Source organism: Onthophagus taurus, chromosome 3, assembly GCF_036711975.1.
Source record: "Onthophagus taurus isolate NC chromosome 3, IU_Otau_3.0, whole genome shotgun sequence".
Classification (NCBI taxonomy): domain Eukaryota; kingdom Metazoa; phylum Arthropoda; class Insecta; order Coleoptera; family Scarabaeidae; genus Onthophagus; species Onthophagus taurus.
The window spans coordinates 26,687,047-26,700,358 of record NC_091968.1 but is presented as its reverse complement, the minus strand read 5'-3'; the positions used below and the strand labels follow the sequence as shown (position 1 = coordinate 26,700,358).

Genomic DNA, 13,312 nt, shown 5'->3' with positions numbered 1-13,312 from the left:
AACTAAAACTAGAAATTTTCGGGTTATAACCTAAAAATTTCTAGTTTTAGTTTTATTTCTTATTACATCGACAAAAAAGTCTGAAAATTTTGTGATTAAAATAATTTTGTGTTTAAAAGTTTTCAACCTTGCCGTTACCATGGTGATTTGTCAATAAGCACCGACATCTTTAAATACAAATCATTTGTGACAGCATTAAATAACGCAAAAACATAATTTTAAAGGCAGAGTAAGTACATTTAACTTTTTTAATGATTTTGTTGTTATTGCGTTGTAAAAATTACGTTGTCATTTCTCTCAACTTTTATTTAACACATACAGCGTTAGAAATAAAATTAAAAATTTTGAGGATATGCCGTGCGTCAATGAATTAAATCTAAATCGACCTGTACTTTGTAACAAAAAGTCCGGCACCAAGAACTGAAAGTTCTTAAAGTTGTAGCGTCTGGGATGGCCGGGGGCGGCCGATGTCTTTGAAAACGGACTCAAAAATCATGTTGAAGATTCCTAACCTCACTTTCAAATGACACTGTATTTTGACGTTTTAATAAAAAAAATGTAACAACTCATTTTGCGATAGAAATAAAACTAAAACTAGAAATTTTGAGGTTATGCCGTGCGTCAAAGACTTAAATCTAAATCGAGGAGCACTTTGTAACAAAAATTGAACTCGGCCGACTTCGAAGACGTCGGCCGCCCTCAAGAACTGAAGGTTCTTAAGAGGGAATCAGAAATAAGTTTTGTTGTATATGTGCAAGAGACAAAAATAAAGAGCACATTTGTTACAAAAACTATAGTGGAAGTTCTACGGGAATGGAAGCTGATGGTTTAGTAGAGGGCTTCCGTAAGAGCTAAGAATTGTATGGGGTGCGATTTGCAACCCTTATTGCTGATGGAGATAGCAGTACATACAAACGTATATTGAATGCTAGACCTTATAAAAACCTGACGGTACAAAAGATAGAATGTTCCAATCATCTTCTGCGAAATTTTTGTAACAAACTAACTGCATTATCGAAAGATGCAAGATTTCCTATAAAGTATAGAAAATTTGTTACAAAAAACATTTTACGATTCCGAAATCGATTAACGGTGCAGTCGAGTTCAGAAAGCAAGAAAGAAATGAAAGTGCGGTGTATTTATTAAAGAAAGATATCGATAATTCGCTAAATCATATATTTGGTAATCATGCGATGTGTGATACGTATTTCTGTAAACCAAAAAATGAATATGACTACATTTCAGAAATCAAAACGCAGTGTCCTGAATTATATTGTCGCCTGAATGAAATTATATCCTCAATTTCAAACCATAGCAGGAGCTTACTAGAAAAAGTCAACAGCAACATAGTTGAACAATTTCATGCAATAATTGCAAAATTTGTTGGAGGCAAACGAATAAATTTTCACAAAAACGGTCGTATCAAACTCGTTGTCAAGGCGCAGTGATATCATTTAATTCAAACCGAATTCATTCGCTTGTTAGTAAAACACATACATTTGCGCATAAAAACTTAAATGTAGAAAACCTGGAAAAAAGAAGAAGAAAATCAAGAGAAAACGCAAAGAAACTAAAACTTACGGGTAAAAAAAAGACAAAGTTGCAGAAATCGCAAATTGATGATGAAGATTACGGAGATAACAGCTTGAAACCTGACCTATATACCGACATTTTAGAGCAAGAAATAAACAAGTTCCTAAAAAATATGGAAAGAACTTCAACTCAACGGGAATACTTGGAAAGGAATTCTACTTTACAAGCAGAAAGTGATTACTGGCTCGAAGAGAGAAGGAAATTATTAACTGCATCAAATTTTTACCCTGTATGTATTAGAAAAGATACGACATTATGCGCTAATTTGGTAAAACGTATTTTATATTATTGTGGTACGGCAATTAAATCCAAAGCAGTGCAACATGAAAGAAATAATGAGGGTATAGCATTGAGGCAACTAGAAGTACAAGAAAATGTCAAAATTAAGAAATGTGGTTTGTTTGTGGATTCACAGTACTGCTTTTTAGGAGCCACACCTGACGGTTTAGTCGGAGATGATCTAGTTGTGGAAGTGAAGTGTCCTTTCTCTGCATACAAAACGTGCCCCGAAGAAGCAATCAAACAGAAAAAAATTAAATATTGAACTTTCAATGCAACATCGAATACCTTTGATATCAACAAAAAGGATAAATGGTTTTACCAAATTCAAGGTCAACTACAAATTACAGGGAGAAAAGGATGTTTATTTGCAATTTGGACAGGACACAACATTCCCATGAAAGTAGCATACATTCGTAGAGATAAACAGTTTTGGAGAACAAATATGGAAATTAAATTACTAAGATTTTATAAAGAATGTATGTTACCAGAATTAGTTGATCCACGGCATACTCGTCACCTACCAATTCGCGAACCAAATTTTATAAAAGCAGCGCAGATAAATCGAAAACGACCAGTAACAGTAACAGTATAAAAGAACTACAATGATATCGAAAATTACTTCTTTCAATGAAATCTACACCGGGATAGTACAAATAGGCCCGGAACAGTTTCATACAAAATACTTCCTTTTCTTTGAATGTAGTAATTTTTTAATATTTTTGTTGCAATTTCTGAAAGGAGTTTTTATGTTGTATTCAAAAATGAAAAAAATTACTGGGATCCTATCTAAAAAAAATGACATTTTCGGCCAAGAACGGTAGCGAAAAAAAAAATTTGAATGTTGTAATAAATTCGTCATTTACTATACATATAACGCCGCATTAAAAAAAAATCTCAGGTAACAACGATATTTGACCAGTCCGGGAGTTTGTACTAACCATATAGAAAAGATAATTTCTCACTTTTTATATTTAGATATCACGATAATAAAACTAATAAAACTTCTTTTTTTTATTTTACTCTACATTAAACGTTTGTTTACCTCTTACAGTCACAAACCACAAGGTTTTAAACCCGTTGCGCGGCGTTCTCTGTAAGAACAATCAGACACCGGTTAGCCGTTTTTTTTATTACAGTCGTCTTCTACGAATAACTACTGATATCTTATTGGTCAACAATATCCTTTTATCTCTGTTTCATGCTTTTCTTAAAACCACACCCTATTTTAACCCGGCCTCCCAATTCTAATTTCCCACGCGTGGAAGCAGGACTCTTAATGTTGTAGCGTCTGGGATGGCCGATGTCCAAGGTCTATAGAACATAAGGTTACCCAATACCGATTCTCCTCCTCTGAGAGGCAAGGTGGGTCAGTGACGTAGCTGGTTCTATGAACAACACAACACGATGCGAGGTTTAAATATTTTATATAGACTGTACCACAGTATAGGCACGTGTATAGGCTATCTTTTATTCTGACTGTATCGAACCAGTGACGTCAATTTGCGGGGTAATAATCGATACTACAGAGGCATAGGGAATGAGGTAACCTTATGTTCTATAAACCTTGGCCGATGTATTCGAAAATGACCGTGTTGGTACTCGAAAATAATATTGAAAATTCCTAACCTCACTTTAATAACACAACCCAACCTCACTTTCAAATGACATTGTATTTTGACGTTTTAATGAATAAACGGATATATTCAACTCATTTTGCGGTAGAAATAAAACTAAAACTAGGAATTTTGAGGTTATTCCGTGCGTCAAAGAATGAAATCTAAATCGAGGAGTACTTTTTAACAAAAAGTGAACTCCAGCACCAAGAACTGAAACTTCTTAATGTTGTAGCACCTGGGATGGCCGAGGGCGGCCGATGTCTTCGAAAACGGCCGTGTTGGTACTCGAAAATAATATTGAAAATTCCTAACCTCGCATTAATAACACAACCTAACCTCACTTTCAAATGACATTGTATTTTGACGTTTTCATGAAAAAACGGATGTATTCAACTCATTTTGCGGTAGAAATAAAACTAAAACTAGGAATTTTGAGGTTATGCCGTACGTCAAAGAATGAAATCTAAATTGAGGAGTACTTTTTAACAAAAAGTGAACTCCAGCACCAAAAACCTCAAAATTTCTAGTTTTAGTTTTATTTCTTATTACATCGACAAAAAAGTCTGAAAATTTTGTGATTAAAATAATTTTGTGTTTAAAAGTTTTCAACCCTGCCGTTACCATGGTGATTTGTCAATAACCACCGACATCTTTAAATAAAAACCACTTGTGACAGCATTAAATAGCGCAAAAACATAATTTTAAAGGCAGAGTAAGTACATTTAACTTTTTTAATGATTTTGTTGTTATTGCATTGTAAAAATTATGTTGTCATTTCTCTCAACTTTTATTTAACACATACAGCGTTAGAAATAAAACTAAACATTTTGAGGTTATGCCGTGCGTCAAAGAATTAAATCTAAATCGACCTGTATTTTGTAACAAAAATTCTGACACCAAGAACTGAAAGTTGTAGCGTCTGGGATGGCCGGGGCCGGCCGATGTCTTCGAAAACGGCCGTGTTGGTACTAAAAAATCATGTTGAAGATTCCTAACCTCACTTTCAAATGACACTGTATTTTGACGTTTTAATAAAAAAAAATGTAAACTCATTTTGCGTTAGAAATAAAAATAAAACTAGAAATTTTGAGGTTATGTCGTGCGTCAAAGACAAATCTAAATCGAGGAGCACTTTGTAACAAAAATTGAACTCGGCCGACTTCGAAGACGTCGGCCGCCCTCAAGAACTGAAGGTTCTTAATGTTGTAGCGTCTGGGATGGCCGATGTCTTCGAAAATGACCGTGTTGGTACTCGAAAATGATATTGAAAATTCCTAACCTCACTTTAATAACACAACCTAACCTCACTTTCAAATGACATTGTATTTTGACGTTTTAATGAAAAACCGGATGTATTCAACTCATTTTGCGGTAGAAATAAAACTAAAACTAGGAATTTTGAGGTTATGCCGTACGTCAAAGAATGAAATCTAAATCGAGGAGTACTTTTTAACAAAAAGTGAACTCCAGCACCAAAAATTAAAAGTTCTTAATGTTGTAGCACCTGGGATGGCCGAGGGCGGCCGATGTCTTCGAAAACGGCCGTGTTGGTACTCGAAAATAATATTGAAAATTCCTAACCTCAGTTTAATAACACAACCTAACCTCATTTTCAAATGACATTGTATTTTGACGTTTTAATAAAAAAAAATGAAATAAAACTAAAACTTACCTTAAAAAATATCTTAAACTTTATTTAATAACCAAATTTATCATTTAAACTCGTTCTTCCATCACCGGTTTGATTTTCTGGGGGAACCCACATATCATAGTCTTCCTCAAAATCATCCTCTTTCATCTCTGATGTATCATCATCATCATCGTCGTCCTTTTCATTTTCGTTGACTAAATGGGTTATTTCACGAGATAACTCTAAAAACTTTGAGGCTAATTTTGAAATGTCCGCGCCGTTTTCTGCCAATTTAATACCGGTTATTATAAAATCAACGTCATTCGCGAATTTATTTCCCGTTAATGATGATGAAATCGATAAGTATTCTTCGAAGATTTTTATTACGTCGTTTTTCATATCTTCTAAGTATTCGGGATGTAATTTTTTTAAGTTTTGCCAAATTAATGAAACGTATCTTTCGTGATTATGCGGCATTAACGGGTAAGTTTTCGAAAAATTTATTTCGATTTTGTTCCAATCTTTAATAAATGAGTTGCTTTTTGATGATTTTTTTTGATCTTTTTCGGTTTTAGGATTATTTTCGGGTTCTTTTACAATTTCTTTTTCGAGTTCTTTATTTGTGGTTTCTTCAATTTTATTTTCACTTTCAATCTCATTTTCTTCGTGGAAATCAAATTTTTCCTCATTTCTTTGAGGCAAATTCACTTTAACTTTAAGTCTTTTTCCAAAAATAGGTAATTTATCTTTCTTTTTACTTTCTTTTACCACCAATTCAGGTAAATTCGTTGGTTTTGCAATCCCCATTAATTTTTTAACCCGCTCCATTTCATTTTTAATTTGTTGGAGCTCAATTTTCAACTTATTCTTTTTCTCCTTATCGATACCTTTCGAACGTTTTAATTTTTTCATAAACGTCTCCAAAGAATCACCTTCCTCGTGGTCTTTACGATTCTTTTCTTCGTTTTCAGCTTCGAGGAGTTGAGTTTCTATCCTTTTTATGTCACCGTTTAATTTCAATTCTTTTTCGGCGAGACTTTGGTAAGTTTCTGCTTGTTGTGGGACTTTATTTTTCATCCGAATTTCCCGCTTTTTCTCAATAACCCCGGTTCTATCCAAAAACGTGTCGTCATCACTGTCATAAAAGTCATTTTCTTCCCAATTTTTCGCTTTTCTCTTTCTCGATTCGTGAGTTGCTTGCCTTAAAATTCCGTGGCGATCCAAAATCCTACATGCTTCTAAAGCACATTGAATAACAGCTTCTTTCTTCTTTCCTTTAATTAAATTAATATTAATTATTTCAAAAAAGCTGCCATCTAGCGGCGAATTTAAAATACTTTTTTAATGTGCCAAAACGAAAATTAATAATTTCATAATATAAAGTGATTAATCATAAATAATATTAATTAAACATCTCAAATGAAGTAATTTTATTAAATAAAGAATTACTAAAAACCACTTCATAATAAAAATTTAATCATTTTTTACTTTAAGGTTAACACTTAAAAAAGCTGCCATCTAGCGGCGAATTTTAAAAACTTTTTTAATGTGTCAAAACGGAAATTAATAATTTAATAATATAAAGTGATTAATCGTAAATAATATTAATTAAACATCTAAGACGAAGTTATTTTATTAAATAAAGGTAAGTAATTACTAAAAACCCCTTTATAATAAAAATTTAATCATTTTTTACTTTGACAGTTCCAACTTTGGGGTTAACACCTAAAAAAAAAATGATTAAACATCATTAATTAAATAAAGGTAAGTCCTTTTAATCACTTTAAGCTTCCTTAAACTTTCTTTAATTAATTTCTTACTTTCTAAGAAATAAAAATGTTAAAAAAATTAATTTAATTTTAATTTGAGCGCCATCTATCGGTTATATTTTGAGTCTAAATTTGACGTAACCTCTATTTATTTTTTATGTAATTTGTCTAACCTTTATGTAAAACTTCAGCAAAAATAGATTTCCCTCTTTCGTCATCAATCGGAAGTTGTACTTTACATAAAAATTGTCCTGGGCCTTGTTCGTTACAATCATACTCCAAATCCAAGCCTTCCCGTTCAAAAAATCCCCTCAAAGCCTTTTTAGGATCATCCAAATACAGCTCCTCATTGTTAGTTTGCGCATAAGGGTTCTCGCTTAAATCGGTTTCTTCATCGGCATCATCCCCCATCCCCCAATCGACCCCACGTTCCTCTAATTTCCGCCGTTTCTCCTCCTCCTCCTCCAACAACATCCGTTTATCTTCCTCCTCTTTTAGCCTTCGCTTCTCAATGTCCTCTTTACGTTTTTGTTTTAATTCGGTTACAGTTAAGGGATCTTCATTTTCCGTGTCATATTCCGGTCCGTTTAATAAATAAGTTCGGGTGCTACAACCAAATTTTATCATGTGACCAACCTTTAAACAGAAATAAAATCGAGTCAGCCCCAGATATCTTAGATAGGAGAACTTGGCTATGATTATGTGTCGCAATCCCACCGCGTGTTATACTTTTAAATTTGCCGTAAAGAATTTTAAAAGTTGAAGTTTGTTCAGAATGACACATGAAAACGTCACTCATAGGAGATAGCGCCATCTGTTGCCTATGCGTCTTTTTCAAGTCACATTTTTGTCGTTTCATTAAAAAATAATTTTATTCAACTCATTTTGCATTAGAAATAAAACTAAAACTAGAAATTTTGAGGTTATGCCGTGCGTCTAAGACGTTTTTTAGTTTTATTTCTTATTACATCGACAGAAAAGTCTGAAAATTTTGTGATTAAAATAATTTTGTGTGTAAAAGTTTTCAACCCTGCCGTTACCATGGTGATTTGTCAATAAGCACCGTCATTTTTAAATAAAAACCAAGCAAAAACATAATTGTAAAGGCAGAGTAAGTACATTTAACTTTTTTAATGATCTTGTTGTTATTGCGTTGTAAAATTTGTGTTGTCATTTCTCTCAACTTTTATTTAACACATACAGCGTTAGAAATAAAACTAAATATTTTGAGGTTATGCCGTGCGTCAATGAATTAAATCTAAATCGACCAGTACTTTGTAACAAAAATTCTGGCACCAAGAACTGAAAGTTGTAGCGTCTGGGATGGCCGGGGGCGGCCGATGTCTTCGAAAACGGCCGTGTTGGTACTCAAAAATCATGTTGAAGATTCCTAACCTCACTTTAATAACACAACCTAACCTCACTTTCAAATGACATTGTATTTTGACGTTTTAATAAAAAAAATGTATTCAACTCATTTTGCGGTAGAAATAAAACTAAAACTAGGAATTTTGAGGTTATGCCGTGCGTCAAAGAATTAAATCTAAATCGAGGAGTACTTTGTAACAAAAAGTGAATTTCGGCACCAAGAAATGAAAGTTCTTAATGTTGTAGCGTCTGGGATGGCCGGGGGCGGCCGATGTCTTCGAAAACGGCCGTGTTGGTACTGGAAAGTCATGTTAAAGATTTCTAACCTCACTTTAATAACACAACCTAACCTCACTTTCAACTGACATTGTATTTTGACGTTTTAATAAAAAAAAAATGTATTCAACTCATTTTGCTGTAGAAATAAACTTGCCTTTGACGCACGGCATAACCTCAAAATTCCTAGTTTTAGTTTTATTTCTACCGCGAAATGAGTTGAATACATCCGTTTTTTCATTAAAATGTCAAAATACAATGTCAATACAACGTCACTTATAGGAGATAGCGCCATCTATCTCTTATGCGTCTTTTTCAAGTGACATTTTTGTCGTTTCATTAAAAAATAATTTAATTCAACTCATTTTGCATTAGAAATAAAACTAAAACTAGAAATTTTGAGGTTACGCCGTGCGTCAAAGACGAAATAACCCGAAAATTTCTATAGTTCATTTTTTTTCTATAATACCTGTCAAATTGTTGTAAAGTTGGCAAAACTAACAGGGAGTTTTGTTATATGATGTTTTGAAATAAATATGATATTTGATATAATATTTGGCATTTATTTACCTACAAAAGGTGTTTTGTTCTATTTAATTATTATGTAGCACGTTTTTACAATAAATATGTACTTGGTTAAAATCGTATTTATCTAAAAATTTATTAGTATTTTAACCTCAATTATTTAGTTACTGAAAATGTTACTAAAAATCAGGAAAACAACATAAATTTTATAAGGGTCCTAGATAATACCAACAGAAACCCTAAAAAATTTACATTGACAAGTATTATAGAAAAAAAACGAACTATTAAAACTATAGTTCAGTTAGTTTTATTTCTTATTACATCGACAGAAAAGTCTGAAAATTTTGTGATGAAAATAATTTTGTGTTTAAAACTTTGATTATATATAATATGGATTGAGCCAACGAGAGAGATAGCTTGCGCAAGGTGATCGAACCGAGATAGACATAGAAGCGTACTGCCATATAATGGGTGTACTGATAGAAGTGAGATAGATATAGAAGCGTACTGACATATAATATATCTATCTTTGTTACACTTTCACATTATCGCTTTCCATCTGCGTCTATTCACCTTGAGCAACATTTTTGTTAGTAGATATATTCAGTTAGCTCAATCCATATTATATATAATCAAAGGTTTAAAAGCTTTCAACCTTGCCATTACTATGGTGATTTATCAATAAGCACCGAAATCTTTAAATAAAAACCACCTTATCTGTGGTTGGAGCTTTTATATTATACAGGGTGTTTCAGGTTTTTGTAGCAGGACTTTAACAGTCGATAGATTTTTAATCCTATTATCACCCATCCCTTGTGGGACCAGGTGTCTCATACAATTTTCTTCAAGTTTCTTTGCAGTTTAACATTGTCATCATTACGATCTACCCGTCATTATTTAGCCCTTGTTCAACTAATTGTCTATGCACTTTCACAAACACAAAACGATGCGGACGTCTGCTATGTGGATATCTTTTCCTATACTCTAGGGCTACTTCTGCTGAATTTCCGTTTGTAAACGCAACCTAACCCAACCCATGGGTAAACCCATTTGTAAACCCATGGGTTGGGTTGGGTTGGGTTTTACAAACGGAAATTCAGCAGAAGTAGTCCTAGAGTATAGGAACCCATTTGTAAACCCATTGGTTGGGTTGGGTTTACAAACGGAAATTCAGCAGAAGTAGCCCTAGAATATAGGAAAAGATGTCCACATAGCATTTATGCATAAAGAAAATGAATATATATACAGGGTGTCTCACGTAACTGGTTCGTTAGAACTTTTTTAGGTTCCAGTATTCGTACAGTTTTGAAATTTTGGTAGTATGGGTTGTTCAGTCGGAACTTTCCGGTCTACCGGAAGTAGACCATAACTTCGTTATTTTAAATGGAATGCTCTACTTTTTATTACACCTTTTAATTGTACACAAAAAAATATGTTGACTTTCATAAAAGTTATTGGTACCAAGCGTTTTTCGTTTTCGAGTTATTTGGATTTTAAGGTTTTTTTGGTAAATTTCACCATGCTCTTTAAAATCCTATATTCCAGCCAACGTTCATTCAAATAAGCTCTAAATTGGCATGATTATAAAATATGGGGCGTTCTATTTAAAATTTTCGACTTTCTCCTCATTGAATAGGGAGAAACGGTAATTCAATTTTTGACCACTCTGTATAAGATACTCCGATACAACAAATGACAATCTATTTGACAACATCTGAAGAGTAATCGTGCCAACGTAGATATTTTTTGAACGAACGTTGGCTGAGATATGGAGTTTTAAAGAGTATGTTGAAATTTTCCAAAAAAAAGCTTAAAACCAAAATAACTCGAAAACAAAAAACGCTAGGTATCAATAACTTTTATCAAAGTCAACCTATTTTTTTACGTACAATTAAAGTGTGTAATAAAAACTATAGCATTCCATTTAAAATAGCGAAGTTATGATCTACTTCCGGTAGACCGGAAGTGGCGGCCATCTTGAAAATATTTTAGAGCGAAAGTTCCGAATGAACAACCCATGCTACCAAAATTTCAAATCTCTACGAATAGTGGAAAATGAAAAAGTTCTAACGAACCAGTTACGTGAGACACTCTGTATATATATACAGGGTGGTTCAGTTTTTAATCGGGAAACTTTACTAGGATGTAGTACTTGCTAAAATAACACAATTTTTTTATATAAACATAGGCTCGCAACTCTTTTGTTTTCGTGCTATGAGCGATCAAAGTTGAGCCAAAAATTTACATTTTGTTTCGTATTTCGGTTGTAAGTAAACCGTACAATTTGAAACTTTGTACGTGTGTACTACTGGTTAACACCTTATTTTCTAGCATATCTTAAACTTCCTCAGCGCCCTCTAAGGGGATAAAATTCACCACCCCCTTGATTTTTTTTATAAGAACTTTTTAACGCCATAGAATATTAACATTAAAAAATATGGGTTGTAAAGCTCATTCGTTAACGGTACTTTTTTGTCTCTTTAGTATTTTCCTTAAAGTTACATTAAGGAAGGTTACTTAAGTTAAAAAGTTGTTATAAAAAAATCAAAGGGGTTGTGAATTTCATCCCCTTAGAGGGCGCTAGGGAAGTTTAAGGTATGGTTGAAAATAAGATATTAACCAGTAGTACATGCATACAAAATTTCAAATTCTATGGTTTACTTATACCTGAAATAAAAGATAAACTGTAAATTTTTGGCTCAATTTTGACAGCTCATAGCTCGAAAACAAAAGAGTTGCGACCCTATGTTTATATAAAAAACTTGTGTTATTTTAGCAAGTACTACGTTCTAGTAAAGTTTCCCGATTAAAAACTGAACCACCCTGTATATATTATATATCCGCTAACTCTTGGTTAAGAAAAATTTAACACTGATCAACAACTACTGGTGATTTGACACTTGATGCAATAAACTAAAACATTAGTAAACTTACCTACTTTATTTCAATGGCAAACATTATTATATCTATCTTTAACAATCCTCTAAAAAAATTGGTCTATATGGAATAATAAAAATCGGATTATCTTGAAAACGATCAACTTTAGCGCATTTTTATAAGAGTACCGTTTTTGCTTAAAAAATACTGAAAATAAGAATTTTTATTCAAAAAGTATACTGTCAGAAAAGTTATTGTTATTTTAATCCGTAAAGAATACATTACAGAGCGGCTATAGTAAAACGGACTCCATAATCGTCTTTCTCATTTCAGAAAACCTACGTATACCAAATTTGAATAGAAGCGGTTGAAATACACGTGTAATATTAAATGAAAATCATTGTAAAAATTTAATTTGAACACCCTGTATCTACAAAATAAAGCGTTTGTCGACTTATGTTTATATGAAGTTTTTGTATTAATTTTAAAAGATCTATCGACTGTTAAAGTCCTGCTACAAAAACCTGAAACACCCCTGTATATACTATATACCCAATCCAACCTGTATTGTAGTGGTTCGGTTCTTAGCTTAATAATTTAAAAAGATCCTTAACAGATGGCGCCACACAAGCTATTTTCTATGAATCAAGTCGTTCTAATTTTCTTTTATTGATCAAACATTTTTTTGACAAATTGAGAACGTAATTAAAAAAAAAACGAAAATCATGAGCGTTCACAAAAGCTCAATAAAAAAGAGTTCTCCTCCGGGCGATAACAAAACCAACGAAAGAATAAAAGAGTTAATTGAGAAAACGACAAAAATGAAATTGGCCGCGGACGATCACCACAACAAAGCGGAAAAGTACTTTCAACAGTTGCGGCAACGTTTGGATTCGAGCGGGGCTTTTTTACGTTCGGCTAAAAACGATATTGAAAATATAAAGTTTTTATTTCAAAGGGATCATATCAGTAAAATGAGCAGTCCCGAATATTTGGATAATATCGATAAAACGGATGAAGAAATCGAAGAGGAAATTAAACTCGTTCAAGAGAAATTAGGAAATTTACAAAACCGATTACAAACCCTTAACGGACAAACAAAAAGTGAAACGAAAACGTTTGAAGAGGCGATTTCGAAAACGATAAGTGCTTTAAGTGATGTTAGCGAAGGAAAATATGGGGACTAATAATCAAATTTTTATTTATATTTTTTTTATATACTCACATAAACTTTTCCATATACCCTCGGTTTTAATTTTTGTTTATTTAAAAATGTTCCATGAGTACTCGATAAATCAAATAAATAAAATCCTTTTGGGTTATCTTCCGATTCTATTTTTCTATATTGTAATATCGCGTGATATCTACAAATTAAA

The 13,312-nt window shown here is 32.7% G+C and overlaps 1 protein-coding gene and 2 long non-coding RNA genes across 13 annotated transcripts in view; 2 read left to right on the top strand and 1 right to left on the bottom strand.

The window, feature by feature from the left end:
• Window positions 1–13,312, bottom strand: part of LOC111417258 (kanadaptin) — a 49,871-nt gene that overhangs the window by 32,327 nt on the left and 4,232 nt on the right. For 10 of the 11 annotated variants that reach the window (XR_011640178.1, XR_011640177.1, XR_011640180.1 and 7 more), the window contains 3 exons: window positions 13,162–13,300; window positions 7,064–7,526; window positions 5,164–6,395 (listed from right to left, as the gene is read on the bottom strand). Coding sequence is in view for 3 of the 11 variants with exons in the window: in XM_071195555.1 (XP_071051656.1) it covers window positions 5,188–6,395; window positions 7,064–7,526; window positions 13,162–13,300 (1,810 nt within the window). In the remaining 8 variants the exon portion in view is untranslated. Of the gene's footprint in view, window positions 1–4,374; window positions 4,460–5,163; window positions 6,396–7,063; window positions 7,527–13,161; window positions 13,301–13,312 lie in introns of those variants that run through there. The other variant, XM_071195556.1, reaches the window with a different exon arrangement.
• Window positions 40–569, top strand: LOC111417264 (uncharacterized). The gene is made up of 2 exons (XR_002706669.2): window positions 40–229; window positions 350–569. It is a non-coding gene; the product is annotated as an uncharacterized lncRNA (long non-coding RNA).
• Window positions 4,014–4,837, top strand: LOC139429618 (uncharacterized). The gene is made up of 2 exons (XR_011640186.1): window positions 4,014–4,203; window positions 4,296–4,837. It is a non-coding gene; the product is annotated as an uncharacterized lncRNA (long non-coding RNA).